General features: G+C 40.3%; 1 protein-coding gene across 1 annotated transcript in view; it reads left to right on the forward strand.

Moving 5' to 3' along the window:
• Positions 1–25,300, forward strand: part of LOC122562216 (dynein axonemal heavy chain 17-like) — a 464,703-nt gene that overhangs the window by 242,839 nt on the left and 196,564 nt on the right. Inside the window, exons 39-42 of the mRNA XM_043714924.1 lie at positions 2,463–2,601; positions 6,755–6,982; positions 9,796–9,933; positions 20,120–20,252. Coding sequence (XP_043570859.1) covers positions 2,463–2,601; positions 6,755–6,982; positions 9,796–9,933; positions 20,120–20,252 — 638 coding nt within the window. The remainder of the gene's footprint in view (positions 1–2,462; positions 2,602–6,754; positions 6,983–9,795; positions 9,934–20,119; positions 20,253–25,300) is intronic.

A 25,300-nucleotide genomic window follows, 5' to 3' on the forward strand; every position in this document is an offset into this window, starting at 1 on the left:
TAATGTGAGGCACTTTGTCAAACACCTTCTGAAAATATAAATATATTGTATTTGCCATTTCACCTATACATATCCTGCTTGTTATCTCCTCAAAGAATTTTAGTAAATTCATGAGTATAGACAATAATGTTAATGGATTTGCCAGTACGTAGTGGTAGTCACTTGTTTGATAAAAATAGAACATCATCCCTTGGATGTTTGATGTGAATTCTCCCAATTCCTGAAGACTTGTCAGTACGTTAATTGTTTGCTGCCATTCAGTGTTCTCCTTTTCAGAGACACTCCATAAAGTATTATATTTTTGACCAGCTGAGTAAAACTTATTTAAAGCTGTGCTTTCTGACATTTAATCTCCACTACTATTGTTGTATTTCAACATCTTTCATCCCTGTATTGTATCTATCACTAATAGGTCCAACTATCTGACTTACTTTCACAGAACATAGGTAATTTGATTAATAGCTACGAATTAAAGTTCAATCTTCTTTGATCATAGAGCCCGATTGACAGGACCCTTAGCCATGTCCAACCCACCTCCCACACTTGGTCCTCTCACCCCTGTCTCTTCCCTCCCACAACAGCGATAATGGTTCCCTGATTCTCACTTACAACCCTACCAGCATCCACATTCAAAGAATCATTACCTGCTATTTATGCTACCTTCAGCGGAATGCTACTACCAGACACAAATTCCCCTCCCTTCAGTTGTCAGCCTTCCACATGGACCACTCCCTCCTGGACACCTTGGTCACTCCTTCTCCACTCTCAACACCTCCCCAAACCTCCATGCACTTGTAGAAGGTGCAAAGCCTGCCCAACTACTTCCTCTCTTCTCACTATCTAAGGCCCCAGCCAACCTGAAGCAGCACATTCACTGCACTTCACTCAGTCTAGTCCACTGTATTTGCTGCTCGCAATGTGGTCTGCTCTATATTGTGGAGATGAAATGCAGACTGGGTGACTGCTTTGCAGAAAACCTATGCTCTGTCTGCTAAAATGACCTTGAGCTTTCTGTTGCCTACCATATCAACATACCACCATGTTCCCTAGCCAACATTTCTATCTCAGGCCTGCTGCAGTACTGCAGTAAGGTTCAGCACAACATGGAAGAATAGCATTTAACTTTTTCATTTGGGAACCCTGCAGCCCTCAGGATTCAAAATCCAGTTCAATAATTTTAGAGCCTGAGCACCTTCACCTTAGCCCATCCTCACCAAATCAGACTTTGTCATTATATGGGCTGCTTCCACAAACAGCTTATTGTCAGTCACTAATGGTCCCTATTAGCAGCTATTGATTCTCCCAGACTGACCTTTATCCATTTCTTTGACCTTTATCCATTTCAATTATTTTCTTTCTCTCTGGGCTTCATCTCCATCTTTTGTTTATTCATACCTCCTTCCCTCACCCCATCTTCACATATATCAACATTTTCCTAACTAAAATGAGTTCTGAAGAAGCGTTACTGGACCCAGAATGTTAACACTGGCCCTCCTGGATCAACTAATTCATCATTCAACCAATTGCCAGTCCTGAGCATAGTAACATCTCCTTGCCAAATCGTGTATTGTGTCCCCAGATCAGTAATTAAATTGCATGAACTTTCCAGGTCAGTTCCCAATAGGAAGTATTAACTTTTTGTTCTCTTTTTAAACAAGTTGCTGTTCAAAGTTCAAAGTTCAATTCTCAACTTCAACTCACAGTTCCACACCAAAAATGAGAAAAATAAAAGAAAAATTGTGATGGTTGAAAATCACATGCTCACTTTCAGGGATTAGTGTACAAGGACACCCAAGTCTCAAAGCACCTTCTCCTTTTCCAACTTATTGCCACTCGTGATAATCACCATCTTGTTTTTGCGACAATTGCAACATTGAAAAGGCATTTGGATGGGTATATGAATAGGAAGGGTTTGGAAAGATATGGGCCAGGTGCTGGCAGGTGGGACTAGATTGGTTTGGGATAGCTGGTCGGCATGGACAGGTTGGACCGAAGGGTCTGTTTCCATCCTGTAAATCTCTATGACTCTATGGATACCCTGAGATATATCCCCATTCCACTTGATCTGCTGTTCATTTGCCCACTCACTCAACTTGTCCAAATCACACGAAAGCATCTCTGCATCATTCTCACAGTTTATCCTCCTACCCAGCTTTAAGTCATTTGGAAATTTGGAAATATTACACTAATTCCCTTAGTTAATCATTAACATGTGTTGTGAATAACTGGGGTTCAAACACTGATCCCTGCAGTATCCAACTGGTCACTGGGTCAATGTTTATTTCTACTCTGTTTCCTGTCTGCTAACCACTTCTCTATCCATGTCAGTACAATAACCCCATTATCCTATCTCTGCCTATCTTGTCATTTTATATATATATTGCACAGCCTGCCAATGTGTGTTTTGTAGGTTTTTTTGTGTTTTTAAAGGTAAGCTTATTATTTAATTTTCTTCTTTGTAGACCTTGTGCTATGGTAGTACCAGACTTCGAGTTAATTTGTGAAATCATGTTGGTTGCTGAAGGCTTCATTGATGCCAGATTACTTGCTAGAAAATTTATTACCCTTTATACATTATGTAAAGAGCTCCTTTCTAAACAGGTAACTTCAATGAATTGTTTATTGTAGTGGATTCATCTTCCTACATAAAAACTGAAAAAGTGCTTTGCATTAACGTATAGTTAAAATAAGGTACTAACTTGAATTTCTTTTAGTAATAATGGTATGTTCCTGATCCATAATTGTTTATTAACTGCAGTAGGAAACAATTATAGACAATGAAGTGCCTTTCGATTTATAACCCTTTGCCTTTTCTGAATAAGTAGTCACAGAATTATACAGCAACAAATAATTGATCTGATATGTGTCTACTAGTTTGTTGAAAGAATTATCGATTAATGTTGCTGCCCTGCTCTTTACCCAAAACCCAGAAAAATTCCCTTTCTAATGTCATATTCCCTTGGGAAATTACTGTTAAAAACAGTTCTATTTTGGACACAACAACTCATTATGGAAAGCATGCTTCCCCACTGTAATGGAACCCGCTTTCAAAGTCTGCATGTTTTTGATGCAGGTGCTAACCGAAAATGCAAACTGAGAGAGGAAACAGAAAAAATTGAAAGGAAATTGACCCTTCAACCTTCCAAGGAAACAACAAAAATTGTAATTAAAATATATACCCAATCATCCTGTCCATAAAAGCACATTTGAAAACAGGGTGGTCAAATTCAATAAAGAAATTTCCTTCTCAGCAAATACCAAGCTGCCCATCATGCTACAGTGGGTGGGTAATGCCATAGAAATATTGAGGTCCTTTTGTTTTAAAGACTTTATCCTGCCTTTGACACTATAACACATACAGCTTGAGAGATGGAAGGAAGATGACAAGCCTGAAAGGTTTCACTGAGTAGGTTGAAAGCAGACAGTAAGTGAGGAAACCTACTTTGAAGAATGTTTCCTCTGGCCATCAGTGATGGACACCCCTCTCCTCCAAGATCACACCTACCCTTCTTGCCTCTGTCCTCAGGTATCGGCCTGGTGAGACTATAAAACATATTGTTTGGTTAGCAAACAATGCAAGCAGCTTGCTATAGACCGAGATAATTGACACCACAGCTAACAAGTCTGATTTAAACTGAAAGAATAGTGGATGCTGTAAATCAAAAACAAAAACAGAAATTGCTGGAAAAGCTCAGCAGGTCTGGCAGCAAATCTGAAGAGAAGTCAGAATTAACGTCTGGGTCTGGTGACCCTTCCTCAGAATTAAAACCTGATTTAAAATCTACAGTTCTGCCACATTCAGTCATGAATACTAATGAACAGTTAAGCACTAACAGGAGCAGGACTTTCCACAAATGTCCTTATCCTCAATGATATAAGTGCACAACACATCAATAGAAATGTTAAAGTCAAACCTTTGCAAACAAGTTCAGCCAGAAGTACCAAATGATTGATCCATCTTGACCTCCAGCTAAGATTGCTCAGCAGGTCAAGCAGCATCCAAGGAGCAGGAGAATCGACGTTTCGGGCATGAGCCCTTCTTCAATTATTCCTGAAGAAGGGCTCATGCCCGAAACGTCGATTCTCCTGCTCCTTGGATGCTGCCTGACCTGCTGCGCTTTTCCAGCAACACATTTTCAGCTCTGATCTCCAGCATCTGCAGTCCTCACTTTCTCCAGCTAAGATTCCCAACATCATAGGTAACAGTTTTGAGAGAGAATCTACCCTTCTCTCCTTGATGTTCAATGACATTATCAGCATTGAATGTCATTTTATCAACTTTTTGAGGGCTCCATTGATCAGAAGATTATCTGGATCAAACATAATCTCCCTCCCATAGGAAGGATGTTGTGAAACTTGAAAGATTTACAAGGATGTTGTCAGGGTTGGAGGGTTTGAGCTTTAGGGAGGGGCTGTTTTCCCTGGAGCGACAGAGGTTGACCTTTTAGAGGTTTATAAAAGTATGAGGGTCATGGATAGGGAAGGTAAACAAGATCTTTTCCCTGGGGTGGGAGAGTCCAGAACTAGAGGGCATTGGTTTAGGATGAGAGGGGAAAGATACCTAAGGGGCATCTTTTTCACACAAAGGGTGGTGTGATATGGAAGGAGCTGCCAGAGGAAGTGGAAGAGGCTAGTACAATTACAGCATTTAAAAGGCACTGCATGAGAACAGAGGAACCTCGATTACCCGAACGAGATGGGCAGGCACTATTTCTTTCAGATAATTGATTATTCGGTTAATTAATTCAATGCCTTTCCTCTGGGGATCGGAGTTTTCTATTAAGTCTGCTCCCCATTCAGGAGACAAGGCAACAGAACAGCTTGCACGAGTTCACATCCGCCTAACCAGTCCAACACCACCCCCCGCCTCCCAATTCCACCAACACCATCCTCTGTCCCCCAAACCCCATCCAACACTCCCCATGGTCGTACCATTAATTACATAAGTCCTGCCCTGGTTTGACTACCAAAATGCAACACCTTGTTGTAATTTATCTAAATTAGCTCCATCTGTCATTCCTGAGCCTAATGTAAATCTTTCAAGTTTCACAACATCCTTCCTATGGGAGGGAGATTATGTTTGGTCCAGATAATCTTCTGATCAATGGAGCCCTCAAAAAGTTGATAAAATGACATTCAATGCTGATAATGTCATTAGTTGATCAAGATCCTGCTGTACTTTTAGATAACTTTCTTAACTGTCCACGATATCACTAAAATTACTAACCATGCCTCCTGTATTCATATCCAAATCATTTATATAAATGATGAACAACAGTGAATCCTAGTACTGATCTTTGAAGCACACCACTGGCACACCACTGGTCACAGGCCTCCAGTCTGAACAACAGTACTCTACCTCACTCTCTGCCTCCTACCACTAAGCCAATTTTGTGTCCAATTGGCTAGCTCATCCTGGATCCCATGTAATCTAACTAATCAGTCTACCATGTGGAACCCTGTTGAACGCCTTGCTAAAGTCCATGTTGACAACGTCTACTGCTCTGCTTTCAGCTCTCTTCTTGGTCATCTCTTCAAGAAACTCAATCAACTTTGTGAAACACAATTTTCCATGCACAAAGCCATAGAATAGTACAGACTCTTCAGCCCTCGATGTTGTGCTGACCTTTTATCCTACACATAGATCAGACTAACCTATATACCCTTCATTATACTATCTTACATGTGCCTATCCAAGAGTCGCTTAAATGTCCCTAATGTATCTGACTCTACCACCACTGCTGGCAGTGCATTTAACGCAACCACCACTCCCTATGGAAAGAACCTATCTCTGACATCTCCCCTAAATCTTCTACCAATCAACCTTAAAATTATGGTCCCTCGTGATTTCTGCTATGGAAAGAGGTCTCTAGCACTCTATCTATGCCTGTCATCATCTTGTACACTGCTATCAAGTCACCTCTCATCCTGCTTCACTTCAAAGAGAAAAGCCCTAGCTCCCTCAACCTTTCTTCATAAGATGCGCCCTCCAGCCCAGACAGAATCCTGGTAATCTGCGCTCTCTCTAAAGCTTCCACATCTTTCCTATAATAAGGCACCCAGAGCAGAATACAAAGGATTATTCAATCAGTCCTTGCCTTTCCAAATACATGTCAAACCTATCTCGCAGAATCCCCTTCAACAACTTAGCCACCACTGAAGTCAGGCTCACCAATCTGAAGTACCCTGGCTCTCCTTACAGTCACCCTCTAGTCTTCTGACATCTCATCCATGGCTGTTGATGGTACAAATGTCTCTACTATGGGCCCTGAAATTTCTTTCCTAGCTTCCCTTAGTGTCCTGGGATACACTTGATCATGTCCTGGGAATTTATTTATCTTTATGCATTTTAAGAATTCCAGCATCTTCTCTTCTGCAATGTGGACTCTTTTCAAGACATCACCATTTATTTCCCTGAGTTCCCTAACTTCCATTTCTTTCTCCACAGTAAATACTGGCATGAAATATCATTTAGGATCTCGCCGTTCTCCTGTAATTCCACACATTGATGGCCTCATTGATCTTGAACAGTTGACGAAAAACTTGGCCAACTGAGTCAATTTTAAGGAGAGTTATGAAGAAATCAGAGATTTAGCATGATTAAGACTCTCATTGAAGTGTTTCATAAAAATGTCAATGATTAAAATCGCTGTAAAGAAATCTCTCTATTTTCTTCCTCAATCAACGGCTGTCCTAATTTGACAGGATTCCAACAAATGATACCAAATATGTAGCATGTCATTTTATCTCACAGGATCACTATGATTGGGGATTGCGGGCTATCAAGTCTGTGTTGGTTGTGGCTGGCTCATTGAAAAGAGGAGATCCAACTCGTCCTGAAGATCAGGTTCTTATGAGAGCTTTGCGAGACTTTAATATTCCAAAGATAGTTACAGATGATTTGCCTGTTTTTATGGGACTCATTGGAGATCTATTCCCAGCATTAGATGTGCCGAGAAAGAGAGATTTAGATTTTGAACAGGTAATATAAATATATAGATCAACTATAATTTACATGCTTAGTTTTCAATGTTTTGCAAAATACTAACAAACAAGCCCACTAATACACCAATTAGATTTGTATTCTGTATTTACAAATAGGTTGCAATTCACACTGTTAAAATCATATCATATTAAAAGCAATAAAATGCAAGAATCATTCTTTTTATGTCACTTTTCAAGTACATTTGACACTGTCACTGTAAATGAGTGTATTACTAGTTACTAGTGGTGTGCCTCTAGGATCTGTTTTGGGACCACTGCTGTTTTATAAATGATTTAGACGCAGGCATAGGTGGATGGATTAGTAAATTTGCAGACGAGACTAAAGTCGGTTGAGTAGTGGACAGTTTGGAAGAATGTTACAGGTTGCAGGGGGACTTGGATAAACTGCAGAATTAGGTTGATAGGTGGCAAATGGAGTTCAATGCAGCTAAATGTGAGGTGATGCACTTTGGGAAGAATAACAAGAAGGCAGAGGGTCAATGGAAAGATTGTTGGTTGTGTGGATGTGCAGAGGGATCTTGGAGTCCATGTACATAGATCCCTGGAAGTTGCCGCTCAGGTTGATAGCGCTGTTAAGAAGGCATATGGTGTGTTAGGTTTCATTCGTAGAGGGACTGAGTTCCAGAGTCACAATATCATGCTGCAACTAAACAAAACGCTAGTGCAGCTACACTTGGAATATTGTGTATAGTTCTGGTTGTCATATTTCAGGAAGGATGCGGAAGCATTGGAAAAGGTGCAGAGGAGATTTTTTTAGATTATATTACAGTGTGGAAACAGGCCCTTCGGCCCAACAAGTCCACACCGACCCGCCGAAGCGAAACCCACCCATACCCCTACATTTACCCCTTACTAACACTACGGGCAATTTAGCATGGCCAATTCACCTGACCCTGCACATCTTTATACTGTGGGAGGAAACCGGAGCACCCGGAGGAAACCCACGCAGACACGGGGAGAACGTGCAAACTCCACACAGTCAGTCGCCTGAGGCAGGAATTGAACCCAGGTCACAGGCGCTGTGAGGCAGCAGTGCTAACCACTGTGCCACCGTGCCGCCCAGGATGTTGCTTGGTCTGGAGGGAAGGTCTTATGAGGAAAGGCTGAGAGACTTGAACCTGTTCTCATTGGCAAGAAGAAGGCTAAGAGGGAATTTGACAGAGACATACAAGATGATCAGAGGATTAGATAGGGTAAACAGTGAAAGTCTTTTTCCTACCATGATGACGTCAGCGTGTACGAGGGGGCATAACTACAAATTGAGGGGTGATAGATTTAAGACAGATGTCAGAGATAGGTTCTTTACACAGAGAGTGGTAAGGACGTGGAATACCCTACCTGCTAATGTAGTCAACTTAGCCACATTAAGGAGATTTAAACAATCCTTAGAAAAGCTCATGGATGATTTTGGGATAGTGTAGAGGAACGAGTTGAGAATAGTTCACAGGTCAGCGCAACATCGAGGGCCAAAGGGCCTGTTCTGTGCTGTATTGTTCTATGTTCTATGTTGTTCTATGTATAGAGAGCACTGGAAACATTCCCCCATGTATAAAATATAAATTCTTCTTGCATCTACCACATAGTACGTCGTGTTACTCCCTTATGTGTTTTGTTTGAGCATCAGCTTGGCTTAATTTATATATGTAATCAAAAAGTTGAGCATTCAAAGTCCACCCCAGGAATTTTGGACCGATTACACGATTGATTTTTTGAACTGCTGCTTTCTAGGTTAGTTGTCAATTAGGTCCTGCTCTGCTGATTTATTCACCTCTTTTTCACTTTGTCAGTTCATGTAACTTCAAATCAATGTGGGAAAATATAAATTATGCACTTTGGCAGGAAGAATTGAAGAGATTAATTTAAATATAGAGAGTTGTAGCACAGAGAGATTTGGGAGTTCTCATGCATAAATCACAAAATGCTAGCATATAAGTTCAACTGGTAATAAAATAGAATAGCAATTTATTGTCAGTGTAATTATAAAAATACAGTGAGATGTCTAAAAGTCACCACAATTTGGCATCATTTTAAATACAGATATTGGGAAAAAAAATTGAGACAAAATAAGGACAAAGTTCATTTTTTGTTCCTTCCATGGATTCTGGACTTCTGAAGTGGCTACAGGATGCCATTACAAAAGCCACCCATGAGGTAGCCAAAACAAGGATTTCTGGACCAATCTGCAATGCTGCCACCACTGAACCCATTGTGTCACTGCCATAGCAGGAGGGACAGATTGGATTCACCAAGTAGCCGATGCTGAAGCTGACACTCAAGCCATTGCCACTTCAGTCACTGCCTGAAGCCGCCACTTTGCTGCCATAACCACAAGGAACAAATCAGAACTGGTTTTGGTTTGGTATCGAGCCCATGTGGCTATTTATGGCTGAGATAGATGGATTCTTAATCAGTAGGAGAATCAAGTGTTAGAGGGGAAGATCAGGAAAGTAGAGATGAGAAATGTTGGATCAGCTATGATACTATTGAATGGCAGAACAGGCTCGAGGGACTGAACAGCCCCCTCCTGTTCCTATTTCTTATGCTCTTTTAATGGTCTTATCTCCATGTCACCAGAACTTTTGCAATTTATCGCTGTCAGCCATATTCGGCCTTTGGCCTTCTCCATCACGAAATTTTAATGTTATGTTTCTATAGTTAACAACAGAACGTGGAATTGAAGCACTGTTGCTTTACTATTTATAATCCATATGTGCAGCTAAGATAATTTGTTGTCAGATATTTCAATTTTTGTTTTCTTTAACGTTGATAGATTTTCCTATGTTTGTATAGGTTGTTAGGCAGTCAATACTGGAACTCCATCTACAGCCTGAAGATAGCTTTGTTCTGAAAGTAATTCAGCTGGAGGAAATACTTCAAGTACGTCACTCAGTCTTTGTTGTTGGCAATGCTGGAACTGGAAAATCACAGGTAAATATTTGTGTGATTTGATGCTGTGAATCAGTGATTTTGTCATCTACAAAAGACCTTCCCATATGCTAAGGTCAACAATGTGTTAGGACATCAGATCATTCTGAACACATCAGGTTGCCATATAACAACTAACAAGTCATGACAAACATTTATTCTTTACAGCTGTCAATATCTCTGCTGGATTAGGTGACCTTTTCCTTTCTGCTTTCTTGGATATTGCACATTGTTTGTTTCTTCTTAGTGATGTCTTCTGGGGAGTTATATGTCAGTGGAATTGGTTCTTATTCTAGCTTTAGATCTGTGCTGCAGTAAGTAGACTTACTCTTTGGCCTTTCTGCTTCCTTCTCAATTAATATTTTGTTTACTGAAATCAGCTTGTTCACTATCTCAATTGTGTTACCTAGAGATAAATAATTGCTTGATAGTTAGGAATTTTCTTTGGTAGATGAAGAGATTGGATATTTTGGTTGAAGGTGTCCTTTTCTCATCACATCAGTACCTAAGAGTAGTCTTGAATATGTCAGAGTTTTTGTTCACTCGACTTAATTTAGTTGCAGATCTTTCTATTTTCTGTATATCACTGTATGTAGTTTCATACAGTGATGTAGACAGTATAGTTCTTGTCTCTTTGCTTGCACTTCATTTTCAAATTTGTTACAACTTGGAATCAGAACCCTTCAGTTGAAAACATTTCAGCCAAGCCATTTCCATCTCCTTGATGGTGTTAATTGTTTTTTTCAGAAGATTCTGCTTTTCGTTTAGGTCCCACCATGAGTTTAGAGAACACTGCAAGATTTTCTGCAGGGACTTCCTGAACCTTTCGTTGTTTAACCGCTTCCATTTTTGAATGAGATTAAGATCAATATAAACTCTTCTACTCTTCTTTGCTGTGAAGTACATATCGGTTTTCTGGTATTTAGCGTCCCCTTTGTTGGGAAGTCATTTGTTGTATATCTTTAACATTAAATAGGATGCACCTGGAAAATGTAGTTGATCTTCTGTCATCAATGTAACCAATGTTGTAACATACCAAAGTTTCCTTTCTGACAGTACTATGACAGTACTCTTGTGTCTGATATGAAATTCGTTAAATGCCAATTAACATAAATGTCAAAATATTTGGTCTGGGTCAATTAATTCCCCAAGATAAACTTTGGGCTTATCTTCTACTAGAAACTGGTCTCTTTGTGTGGGTAGTTTTTAGTTTTCTGCTTTTCTGTGGTTATGAGTTGCTTTAGCACATTTTCTGAAAATAATGTACATTGTATAACAAAAGCTTTCAATGTTGAAATCTCAGCACTGTTCATGCCTGTGAAGTTTCTTTGCTCCACAGCACAGGCATGGGCCTGGTGTCTGTCTTGCCTGCTGCACTATCTTACCTTGCCTGTCTTTTGAGGTTTTGTACCTTCAGAAATTAATACATTCTGTAGATATCCTGTGTCAAGATTTGTGTTCTTCTCTTTGGATTGGTCTGTTTTCCTTCTGGATCGCTGCTTCACTCACCATTTGAATGACTTTCTCTGGCGTTAGGTTTTCTTTGAAAGTTAATGCAAATGACAAAGACTTGTTCGTAATGCCTATAATGATCCAATCTATTACGAATTTTGACTTTAAGTCACCATAATTGCAATGCTCCACCAGCTTGTAGGGATCATTAATTAGACCATTTATATATTCACCTGTCAGGACCTAGATATTTATTGGCCTTCAATCCCATCCATTTCCCCAACATCATTTCCCTAATAATATGAATTCCTTCAGTTCCTTGCTCTCACTAAATCTTATGTTCCCAAACATTTGTGTATGTATTTCATTGGTCAGCCATTTCCCTGATATAAATTCGCCTATTTCTGATTGTAAGGGAACTACATTTAACTTTGTAAATCTTTTTCTCTTCACATTCCTATGGAAACATTTACAGGCAATTTTTAATGTTTCCTGTAAACTTATCTTTCTGCTCTATTTTCCCTTTCTTAATCAAACTCTTTGTCTGCCTTTGTTGAATTTTAAACTGCTCTCATTACTCAGATCTGTTGGTTTATCTGGGTAATTTGAATGCCTCTTCCTTGGATCTAACACCAACTTTAATTATCCTTGGAAGCCATGTTTGGCTACCATTCCCATTTTACTTTAGCGGCAGTTCACCCATACACTCTTTGCATGTTTTCCTTTGTCTTTGCACCTCGTATCATCGTAGTTTCCTCTATTTAGATTCAGGAACCCAGCTGTAGAGTCAACTATGTCATATTTCTTTGTGATAATGAATTCTATCATGTTGTGATTGCCCATTCTGAAGAAGTCTTGCACAACTAGATTGCCAATTATTTCTTTCTCATTACACATTACCCTGTCTACAATAATCTGTTCTCTAGATAGTCCCCCAATGTATTGATCCAGAAACCACCTGAAAGCTACACAAATACTTCCTCTATATTATTGTTACTAATTGATTTGCTCAATCTGTATGTAGATTAAAGTCACCCATAACTGCTGATGTTCCTTTGTTACATGTTTCTTGTTACTAATTTCCTGTTTAATGCCATTCCCAATATCACACCTACAGTTTATGGGTCCATTTATAATCCCCACTAATGTTTTTTGTTCCTTGGGTGTTTCTCAGCTCTACACATACAGATTTCACATTATCAGGCTATTGTTCATATCCTTCCTCACTATTATGCTAATTTCCTCCTCAATCAGCAATGCAACTCAACCGCCTTTTCCTTCTTATCTCACTGTTTTTTTCAGTTCTTCCTAAATATTGAATGCCCCTAGATATTCTGTCCAATCCCTAGTCCCACTGTGATCATGTCTCCATAATCCTGATTCTATCATAACTATTTTCTTCCAGTTGTGTGATTAATTCATTTAGTTTATTGCAAATATTCAACACATTAAGGCACGAAGCCTTACAATTTCTCCTTTTAACATTGCTTGTCTCATTCCCATCAGTTTTCATTGAGCCCCTGTTTGTTCCTGGCCCTTGATTTCTCTGTTCATCAATTTTCCTATTCCTCTTTCTGTCTTTTTTTCTAATCCAGAATCCCTTTTTCTGACTGCTTGCATTGACTCCCATCCCCAGGCTACTTTAGTTTAAAGCCTCCTCAACCACTGTAGCAAATACTTCCTAAAGATATTAGTTTTGGTCCTGCCTGGCTGTAACTATCCCCACCTCCTCTGAATTGGTCCCAATGACCCAGAAATTTGAAACCCCCTCCCTCTTGCACCATCTCTCCAGCCATGTATTCATCTGATATATCCTGCTATTTCTCTATTGACTAGCATGTGGTACTGGTATTAATCGTAAGATCATGAGGTCCTACTGTCAACTTACTTCCTAACTCCATATATTCTGCTTTTAGGACCTTGTCCTTTTTTTTAACCTATGTCAGTACATGTACCACCACCACTTTATCCTCCACCTCCAGAATGTCCTGTAGCCACTCTGAACAATTCTTGACCCAGCACCAGGGAGGCAACATATTATCTTGAAGTCTTGTTTGCAGCCACAGAAATGCCTATCTATTTCCCTTTACAATTGAATCTCCTATAACTATTGTATTTCCAAGTTTTACTTCAATGCTATGCAGCAGAGCCAGTCATACAATGAATTTGATTGATGACATAAATGAGGGCAGTGCAGGCATGCTAGCTAAATTTACAAATGACGTAAAAAGATAGTCAGAAAGAATGTTGCAAAGAATTCATAAGGAGCTCCCAGATGGATATAGAACAGTGAGGGGTGAGTTGACTGAAGTTTGTAAGATGTGTACGGTCTTGACAAGGTGGACATGGAAAGGACACTTCCTCTTGTGGGTGAATCGTGAACTGTGAGCACTGTTTCTGTTTCTGATTTCTTTGTCTCTGGATGTCTGATTTCCCCCAACTGAGTTCTCTAACCTTGCCCTACAAGGTACCTGATCACTCCTTTTCCCTGCCTCTGATTCCTTATTCCAGCTCCTCCAAACTAGCAAACTTCCCTATCTAGATTATCATTCTCACTTCCATTCCTCTGCCAACATCACTGCCATCCCTCTCTACCAGAGGTGCACTTTGTCTTTTAACTGAAATGACCGGTTCTAGATCAGATTGGAAATCAGTTTTGTCAGTTAAGCTGGGTTCCTGATAATGAATAGTCAGAGATAACACATGCTCAGTGAGAAGTTAAAATTCCACAGTGGTGGTGCATGCAATCCCAAACTCTATGTATGACATTATTTGAGAAGCCTGACCCTCACCAGTAGTCTAAATGTTCCTGTCTCCCATCTCCTCATCTATACTTTCTCAAGGTCAGTTTATTTAAAATTCAGACTCTTAAGTCTACAGTGTTCATGAGCACATGAAGAATAATTCTTAGTGATTCATTAGTAAGTTTTACATGAGCAGTTGGGAGAGAGCACATCACAAGTGAGACAAAAACAAAGTATGTCTGTGCTTCTGTGAATTTGAGCTCACTGGGATTTTGGTGCAGCGGGAAAGTGGTTTTTTTTGTTTTTTTGCTTTTGTGTGTGGTTTATAGTTTGTAAGGACTACATTCTATAATTATGAGGACCATGGAATAAAGACTGGTGAGTTATTAATTATCCTCTAAAAAAGTTTAATTTGAAAGGCATAAGTCAAGACAGGAAGCTCTTCATGCTCTATGTGGGAAGTCAGTAAACTTTCCAGTAGCTAGGCCAGCATGTCTGCAGGAAATTTCTCCAGCTGCAACTCTTGGGAGCCTAGGGATTGCAGCCTTAGTGGCAGCTGGAGACAGTCAAGAACATTCACAGAGAGTGTCATGGATACCACATACAGAGAAGTGGTCATACCGCAGATTAAGACTCCACAGGCAGGAGAAGAAAGGGTGGCCAGCAGGCTGAGTAAGAGGACCAGACAGATATAGCAGAACTCTCCTGTGGCTATTCCCTTACAAAAAGGTATACTGTTTTAAATACTGATGAAAGGAGTGGCCGTCACAGATCCATGCAGGACTCCAATCATCAGGTTCTGACAACCAAACAAAGATCCACTCTTGCATGTTCTCCAGAAAGGGAAAGTGCTAGTCAGGTGATATTGCTCCTGTGAGTCTGCTAACTTTGGCCTTGAAGATAGGTGGTGTTTATGCATTTAGAATGTGTTGTTGAAGGAGCACTGGTGAGTTGCTGTACTATACCTTGTAGCATATGCTACAAACTAGATTTACTGGGCATTAGCATTAAAGGGAGTGTGTGGAAGGCAGGCCATTGACATCAGCTCCATCTGACCTAACCTGGTTTGTCCGCACATCTAATTTCTCCCAAGCAAAGGAAAATGCTTTATCCATGAAGTGGAAACTCTGCATCACAAAACAGCTTGCAAATCCAAAGTCCAGTTACAGCAAAACATTCAACACGCAACCAGACTTCTTAATACATCGTCACTGATCACCCTGAGTTCAATTTCATATCCGCACATTCCAAAGTCTCCACAATCTTGAAAAACTTCATCTGCTTTTCTCAAGTCCAGTGCTGGATGAGAAGAAATTTCTTCCAAATAAACATAGAGAAACTAAATTCATTTTTTACAGTCCATTCCACACACACTATTCCCTAATCAATAACACCATCCTTCTCTTTAACAACTGCCTGGGCCTAAGCCTGAACCAGTTTTGAACTTGGTGCCATTGGTAATAAAATATGCCCTAAAGTTTTGATCAGGGAGGGGTTGATCTGAGATGACCAAGAAAATGGAAGTTCATTGCCTGCATAGTAGGTAGTTCCTGTCTTCCCTTGATATTTTCACTCCCCAGTGTGCCATTCTTTTCACTTGGACTGTTGTCTTTTCATTTATTTCTTCCATCCCAAAAATCTAAGGGACTCTGAATCATAATTAGTTCCTGATTGGAGGTGTCTGATGACTGACACAGCTTAAGTTTTTACTTTAAAGTTGGCCCAGGAAGGGATCCAAGATGGCAGCAATCTGAAAGATCTGCTTTACTGAGCTCTGCATCACAACTCAAGCAAAGTAGTATGTTAACCATCCCTACTTATGCTATTCTGATAAAATTTGACATTAAAACAATTTTAGAACATTTACTAATCCTGTTTTTATGAGCGGAGATCTTTCAGAGACACCAAACATGCCTGCGGCCATGACTGCCACTCCCTCTGTTAATTCGTCAGACCCATTGCTTACCAGGCCTTGGTCGTAGAGTTTGCGAAGCTGCGGCAAATTATCAAGGCTTTGATTGAAGTGAACTTCTGCAATAGGCTGGACTCGATTTCAGCCATGCTTCAGATACATGAGTAGCAGCTTGAGGCCCTTGGAAAGAGAATGGAGGAGGTTGAACAATGGACCGCAGCATCGGAGACCATAATCAATTCCTCAAAGGAATGGATGCAGGCCCTTGAGAAACAGGTCTGGGTCTTAACTGAGCAAGTCGCGATTTCGAAAATAGAGGGAGGAGGAAGAATGTCCACATCATTGGACTGCCGGAAGGAATGGGAGGTGGTCAGCCAGTGAGGTTTTTTTTGAGAGATGGCTTCCACAATTCCTTTGCTTAGAGGCTGAAGCTGGTTGGGTGAAGACTGAGAGAACTCACCAGGTTGTGTACACAGGAGAACTCACCAGGATGTGCACACAGGTCAGGTTTGGACCAGTGTCCTCGCTCAGTCCTAGTGCAATTTCATAGTTACGGGGATAAACAAAGAGTTCTGGAAGCCTCCAGAACAGAGAGGAGGGATCCCCACAGGCCCTAATTCATGAGGGCTCTACGATTATGTTTATCCAGGATTTTTCTGTAGTGGTGATTTGGAAAAGGAAGTCCTTTAATGATATTAAGAGAAGACTGAGGGACCAGTGGTGCTTTGTTTTATTTACAATAGTCTTACATGTTCATTTGATTTCTCAGAGAAACCAAAAATCTTTCTGGACACTTCAAAGTAGGCTAGATGGTTTAATGTACACAGACAATAATGTTTTTGTTTCCTTCTCTTAAAGTAAGTGTTGATAGATGTTTTCTGATATTAATCAGCATTAATGTATAGTTGGGAATGGGTGGAATACTTACTTTTAACTTCTTTGTTAATATTGCTATTTTCTTTCTTTTGCTTGGATCTTGGGTGTGGCTCAAGTTGGAAGGGATGACGAAGGCAGTTGTGGGATGAGTAAGTGCCTCCGGTAGACAGGGGGTAAATTCCCTCATTGAGTGCCTTTGGTAATTTGTATTTTGTTTTGCTTTTTGTTTTTTTTGTGTATATAGTTCTTGAAAATTTTGTAAATTTGTTAGTAGTTATAGTAGTTTTACTTTGTGTAGTTTTTAGGCTCTATGAGTCTTTTTTTGGTGATGCTCAGCAATTTGTAAGTTGAATTATTCCTCTCAGGAGTTCAAATGTCATTGCAGAATATTATGGCTAATGGCATGCTTAAATTTAAGCACACCATTAGCCATATCTGGAGCATTAAGGTGAGCTATTCACCAGTTAACAGGAAAAGGATACTTTCTAATCTCAATTGCCCTATTGCAGGAGACACAGCTTGATGATAAGGAACATTTGAAATTGCAGCAGGGTGGGTTGGATTGGGTGTACTTGACATCTTTTAATACTAGGAGTAGGGGATTGGCCATACTTGTTAGAAAGAATCTCCCATTTAAATTATTAGATCATATTAAAGATGAGCAAAGGTGGTTCGTAATCCTTAAAGCCTTGCTATATGGGGAGTAATATGGTATTTTGAATATTCATTGTCCCCGGCTCATCCTCTTAAATTCCTGGTAGATGCATTTTCTAGACTGAGTACCCTTGTATTGTAGCATATTGTTATGGGGGAGATTTTATGGTTCTCACGGTGGACAGAATGCCAAAACGTCCCCCAACACTCTCTTTGCAATCGAAGCAACTAGTGGACTTACGTGTGGAATTGAGTCTGGGTGATGTCTAGAGATGGCTCCACCCTACGGGTAGGGACTTCACATTCTTCTCTAATCTGCACAAGTGCACTAGGATTGATTTCTTCCTAACCCCTGTGGCATACTTGGATTCAGTGGTGTCCTGCAAAATTGGGAATCTTACTGTTTCTGACCATGCAGCAGTACACTTAGTGGTTAAGATAAAGGGCATACAACAGCTTTTCAGCACTGGCGAATGGACCCCTTTATTCTTAAGGACAGTAAGTTCATTGAGTATTTCTCTGAAGAATTTAAAGCTTTCTTAGCTATTAATTCAGAAAAGGCCAGCAACCCGTCTATTCTCTGGGAAACTGCTAAGGTTTATGCTAAGGGGTTAATTATTCCCTATTTACCAGTCGGAAGTGTAAAGGGCCACAGATCATCTAACAATGTCAGGAGTTACTTAATATGATGCAAGCGTGTCAGCAACAATCTGTGCAGAGATTAGTGATCTCCCTCGATGCACAAAGGCATTTGATTGGGTTGAGTGGCCTTATCTTTTTTATACTTTGGAATGGTTTGGCCTTGGTGAAGCCTTTATTGAGTGAGTAAGGGTCATTTACAGCAATCCCCTGGCAGCGATTCTCACCAATGGTGTGAGATCCAGTAATTTTAATATTTGTATTGGCAGTTGGCAAGGCTGTCCCCTTTCACCATTGCTTTTGACATTGGTGATTGAGCCACTGGCAGAGGCTATCCATAGGAATCCCAACATAGTTTGCCCCAGAAGTGGGATCAAATCACATAAGACAACATTATATGCGGATGATGTTCTTATCTTTTTGTCTAACTCTATAATTTCAGTACCCCATCTGATATAATGCATTAATTCATTTAGTGCCTTTTCGTGCTATACGATTAATTTTTCTAAATTGAAGGTAATGCCTATGGGGATTTTAGAAGGATACCCAACACTGAGGGTGAATCACCATTTCCCTTTAAATGGTCACAGGGTTTTTTTCTTTGGGTATTTCTGATACTGCAGACTTTGATCAGTCCATTTGTTTGACAGAATTAAGCAAGAACTTTAAAGAAGGGAGGCATTTCCAACATATCTTGGTTAGGCCGAGTAGCCCTTATTAAAATGAATATCCTTCCTTGTTTGTTATATCCTATGCAAATGCTTCCTTTGACCTTTCCTATACAAATATTCTAGAGACTTAATTCTGGCATCACAGGCTGCCCCTTATCAAGCTAGTCAAATTGCAACTGGCCCATAGATTGGGGGTAGTGGACCTCCCAGACATTAAAAGATGTCAATTAACCTCCCTTTTATCTTTTCTGAGTGACTGAGTCTGTGAGGACCCGGCATCAATATAGTTAGATATTGAAGCCTGTGCTGGCCAAGCAAGTAAACTGTGAGGTGTGCATTATACTATCTTGCCAACTCTGGTCAAGATATGGAGGTTCTTGCAAAATTGTTCTTCAGTACTCTGGGTGAGAACTAACGTTGTCTTCCTCCATGTGGAAAGGAAGATAATTGTAAATGACTTGGTGATAGCAACATACAGGAGTCTGTTAATCCTAACTTCATTGCTCCCAGGAGGCTTGAAGGTTTAACCTAATCAGATTATGCAAAGTTTCACGCAATGCTGCTTTGTGCATACAGAGGACACTTAAGCATTCGTAATTTTATCAAAGTATCATAAAACTATAACACATGAATGTAATTCTAGAGAGAAATCAAAGTGGCAAGCAGTTTTCATATTTAAAATAAAACAAAGAACTGTGGATGCTTGAGATCTGAAACAAAAATAGGAATTGCTGGAGAAACTGAGCAAGCCAGGCAGTGTCTGTGGGAAAAAATCAGAGTTAATGTTTTGAGTCTGCCATCTCTTCATCAAAATTGTTCTAATGAAGAAACACCAAACTCAAACATTAACTCTACTTTTATCCCAAAAGTTCTGCCAGACCTATTGAGTTTCCCCAGCAATTTCTATTTTTGTTTCATGTTTTATTGCTCAGCAGCAATGTTCAGTTGGATAATACAATCTGAAGGGGAATCTTAGAAAAAGAGAGAACTTCTCCCTGTGAAGGTTCTTTTAAAAAATGCAACAATGCTGTAATTTGTTAATTTGTTTCCATGTCAGGAGTTATTGCTCCAGACCATTATTGCTGTTTTCACAATCTATTTAAAAAGTCTTCTTAGTATTAATAATTATAAACTTATAAATTTTTGTTTGGCAATTATAAAATCAGCTTCTGAATTAATGTTAATTCTGTAGCATTAGAATAAATTTTGAGTCAGATTGTTTTTTGTTTCACTTTTTTTAGGTGATGCTATCCTTGAAAACTACCTATTTGAAGATGAAGCGAAAAGCCATTACTATAGATCTTGATCCTAAGGCTGTGACTTGTGATGAACTGTTTGGTGTCATTAACCCAGCCACGAGGGAATGGAAGGATGGTAATCAGTTTCTTACCATGTACCTATAGGATTAAGAAAAGAAAGGGAAAATGATATCTTTACAGTGGTTGACTTCCAAACATTATCAATTGCTCTGCTGAAGCAAATCTATAGAATTATGCCTTGGGTGAATTCATTTTGTGTTTCTACCAGTCTGCTACTTAAATTTTGACCTCACCCTATTTGTTAGGGCCTTAATTATATACTTAAAGCTAAGCTCATTAGTCGTATAGTTAGATATTTCATCTTAGTATCTGAGGACTGTGGATATCTCCACACGCACTCCTTCTTGGAGGTGTGGTTCTGTGTTACAAGCCAGCTATCCAGGCAACTGAGCTAACCAACCAGCATCCAGGCTATTGAATAAAGTTGTCTAATGCAGTGTCTAAGACATTTCTATTTCCAGGATTGTTTTACTCGGATCTCTTCTGATCTCTCTGCTAATGTCAGACCAACGTCCTCAGTCACATCAGATGACACTCCGTAAAAAAGGTTTCGGCAAACCTCTGCTCAAGTTCGAATAGCAAGGGACAAGAATTTGTGAGGAAGTTCATGCCATATTCTGAAGATACTTCAAATGAAAGGGATATATTAGATTCAGTACATATTGGGAATGCATCTCAATCAATTTTACACTGACTAACAATATTCAGACACATCTCATTCCTACCTTCATCTAAACATGGAAATTGACACACCTTTGTGACAGGTAGGACTTGAACCCAGAGGTAGAAAAGGGGAAATACTGCTAAAATAGAGGGAATACTGCTAAAGTAGGGGGAAAATTCACTGTTAATTGAAATGATATCTATAGCACAGAGAGAGATAGTATTTGTTGGGAACAATCATCTCAGGATCAGAACATCATTTAAGAAGCTCTTCCGAGCAATGTTCTGAATCCAAACATTTTCAGCGGCTTCATTAATCATTGTCCATCCAACATAAGTAAAAAGGTAGGATGGTTTGTTGGTAATTGCACACAGTTCAATTTCATTTAAAACTCCACAGTTGATAAGTAGCCTTTATCTTCTGTGATGTTCCCAGCTGTTATAGAGTCATTGTCATACAGCACAGAAACAGACCCTTTGGTCCAACTTGTCCACACTGGACAGATGTCCAAAACTGATGTGGTTCCATTTGCTTGCATTTGGCCCATTTCCCACTAAACTTTTCCTATTCATATACTCATCCAGATGCCTTTTAATGCTCTGATTGCTCCCACTGGCAGTTCATTCCATATGTGCACCATCCTTTGCATGAAAAATTTGTTCCTCAGTTTTGTCTATCAAATCAGTATGGGTGGAAGTCAGAAACAGGAAAGGAGCAGTCACCATATTGGGAGTTATCTTTCAACCCCCCAATAGCAATAGAGACATGAAGGAGCAGATTGGGAGGCAGATTTTGGAAAGTTGCAGAAGTAACACGTTGTTGTCATGGGTGACTTCAACTTCCCTGATATTGATTGGAACCTCCTTAGTGCAATAGCTTGGATGGAGCAGATTTTGTCAGGTATGTCGAGGAAGCATTCCTGATTCAATATGTAAATAGCCGACTGGAGGGGAGGCCATAATAGATTTGGTGCTTGGCAATGATCGAATAGTGTGGAGGGCTGTTGTAGGTTGCAACGAGACATTGACAGAATGCAGAACTGGGCTAATGAATTTCAACCTGGAAAAGTGTGAAGTGATTCATTTTGGAAGGTTGAATTTGAATGCAGATTACAGGGTTAAAGACAGGATTCTTGGCAGTGTGGAGGAACAGAGGGATCTTGGGGTCCACGTCCTAGATCCCTCAAAGTTGCCACCCAAGTTGATAGGATTGTTAAGAAAGTGTATGGTGTGTTGCATTTTATTAGCAGGGGGATTGGGTTTCAGAGCTGTGAGGTTTTGCTGCAGCCCTATAAAGCCCTGGTTAGACCAAACTTGGAGTATTACATTCAGTTCTAATCACCTCATGGGAGGTTTAGAGAAGGTGCAGAGGAAATTTACCAAGATACTTCCTGGACTGGAGGGCATGTCTTATGAAGAAAGTTTGAAGGAGCTAGGGCATTTCTCATTGGAGCAAAGAAGGATGACAGGTGACTTGACAGAGGTGTACAAGATGATGGGAGAAAGTGAGAACTGCAGATCAGAGTTGAAAAGTGTGGCGCTGAAAAAGCACAACAGGTCAGGCAGCATCTAAGGAGCAGGAGAGTCAACGTTTTTGGCAGAAGCCAGATGGTGACTTCTTTACCAGATGATGAAAGGCATAGATGGAGTGGATAGCCAGAGACTTCTTCCCAGGGTGAAAATGGCTATCACAAGGGGTCATAATTTTAAGGTGATTGGAGGAAGGTTTAGGGGAGATATTAGAGGTAGATTCTTTACACAGAGAGTGGTGGGTGCACTACCAGCAGTGATTGTAGAGTCAGGTACATTAGGGGTACTTAAGCGACTCTTGGATAAGCACATGGATTATAGTAAAATGAGGAGCAAGTAGGTTAGTTTAATCTTAGAGTAGGATAAGAGGTTGACACAATATTGAGGGCCAAAGGGCCCGTACTGTGCTGTACTGTTCTATGTTTTATGAACTATGCTCCTTTTTAAATCTTTCCCCTCTCACATTAAATCTGTGCTCTCTACTTTTGGATTTCCCCACCTTGGGAAAAAGAGCTTGGTCATTCATCTTATTCATGCCCCTCATGATTTTATCAACGTCTATAAGGTCACACCTCAATCTCCAATGCTCCAGGGTAAAAAGGCCGAGCATAGTCATCCTCTCCCTATAGCTCAAAACCTCCAGTCCCAGCAACATCCTTTAAAACTTTTGCGCTCTTTCTAGTTTAAAAACATTTTTCCTTTAGCAGAGTGACCAGAATTGTATGCAGCATTCTAAAAGTGGCCTCACTAATGTCCTGTACAGCTGCAACTTGACGTCCCAACTCCTGTACTCAGTGCATTGACTAATAAAGGCAAGAGTGCCAAATGCCTTCTTCTCTACCTTGTCTACCTGCAACTTCACTTTCAAGAAACTATACACCTGCACCCCTAGATTTCATTGTTTGGCAACACTGTCAGGAACCTACTATTAACTGTGTAAGTCCTGCATTTAATAATACTGCATTTAGTTTAATGGATCATAAGTTCAATTTTTGCAATAAGTTATCTGGATAGTTATTCATTGAAAATATTCACATGTTCATATAAGGTTGTCAATGTTGTTTACCAGAAGAATATACATTTATCACAGAAAAGTAAACACAAAACATAGTTCTCTCTATATAGAAAATGTCAGTTTAGAACGATCTTAAAATAAACAATAAATCACAGTTTTTTAAAATTACATTCACTCATGGGATGTGGGCAATTCTGGCTCAGCCAGCATTTATTGCCCATCACTAATTACCCTTGAGAAGGTGATGGTGATCTGCCTTTTTGAACTACTACATTCAATGTGGTGTGTCACAATGCTGTTACAGAGGAAGTTTCATGATTTTGACCCAGTGACACTGAAGGAATGGTAATATTTCCAGTTCTGGACAGTGAGTGGCTTGGAGGTTTGCTTGCAGTTAGTGGTATTCCCATGTATCTGCTGCTCTTGTCCTTTTAGATAACAATAGCAGTAGGCTTGGAAGATGAGGTCTAAGAAGCCTTGGTGAATTTCTGCAATGCATCTTGTAGATGGTACACACTACTGCTACTGAGTACTGAATGTTATACCAATTAAGCAGTTTGCTTTCAACACCAAAAACAGATAATGCTGGAAAAGCTCAGCAGGTCTAGCAGCATCTGAGAGAAATTAACGTCTATGCTTTGTTTCCTCCATGTAGAGGAGACCAGAATGTGAGCAGCAAATGCAGTAGACTAGATTATGTGAAGGACAAGTAAAACATTGCTTCCTCTGGAAAGTGTACTTGGGCCCTTGGATACTGAGGATTGAGGAAGTAAACAAAAGATGTTTTGGGCTCAAGTGACCCTTTCTTAGAATTGATGGTAGCTAGGAAAGTGTCAGTTTATATGCAGAAGACAGGGTTTTGGGAGGCTGGGGGTTGGTGTGGGGGGGAGGGGGGCGGGGGGGTGGTGGGTCCGTGGTGGTGGTAAGGAGTAAATGATAGGTGGGAATAGAGCCCAAAGAGAGAGTAGAGCAGTTGGACAGACAGAGGAGTGGATAACAATCTGGCTAGAAGGGTGAATAGCTATTAATAGGGCATGTTAGTGGCTAACATGAGACAGCGATGTTGGCCAGGGAACAGAGTGGTGTTTTGGAGTGGCAGGCAACTGGAAGCTCTTTTTTACAGACAGAACACAGGTGTTCTGTGAAGCAGTGACCCAGTCTATGCTTTGTTACCTCAATGTAGGGGAGACCAGAGTGTGAGCAGTAAATGCAGTAGAGTCATAGAGTCATAGAGATGTACAGCGTGAAAACAGACCTTCAGTCCAACCTGTCCACGCCGACCAGATATCCCAACCCAATCTAGTACCATCTGCCAGCACCCAGCCCATATCCCTCCAAACCCTTCCTATTCATATATCCATCCAAATGCCTCTTAAATGTTGTAATTGTACCAGCCTCCACCACATCCTCTGGCAGCTCATTCTATACAGGTACCACCCACTGCGTGAAAATGTTGCCCCTTAGGTCTCTTTTAAATCTTTCCCCTCTCATACTAAACCTATGCCCTCTACTTCTGGACTCCCTGATCCCAGGTAAAAGACTTTGTCTATTTATCCTATCCATGCCCCTCATAATTTTGTAAACCTCTATAAGGTCACCCTTCAGCTTCCAACACTCCAGGGAAAACAGCTCAAGCTTTTTCAACCTCTCCCTATAGATCAAATCCTCCAACCCTGGCAAGGTCCTTGTAAATCTTTTCTGAACCCTTTCAGGTTTCACAACGTCTTTCCGATAGGAAGGAGAGCAGAATTGCACTCAATATTCCAACAGTGGCCTTGCTCCTGCCCCACTGAACTCATCTCTACCTACCTCGACACTGTCCTATCCCCCCTAGTCCAGAAACTCCCCACATACATTCGAGACACCACCCACGCCCTCCACCTCCTCCAAGACTT

Source organism: Chiloscyllium plagiosum, chromosome 24 (assembly GCF_004010195.1).
Source record: "Chiloscyllium plagiosum isolate BGI_BamShark_2017 chromosome 24, ASM401019v2, whole genome shotgun sequence".
Taxonomy (NCBI): Eukaryota; Metazoa; Chordata; class Chondrichthyes; order Orectolobiformes; family Hemiscylliidae; genus Chiloscyllium; species Chiloscyllium plagiosum.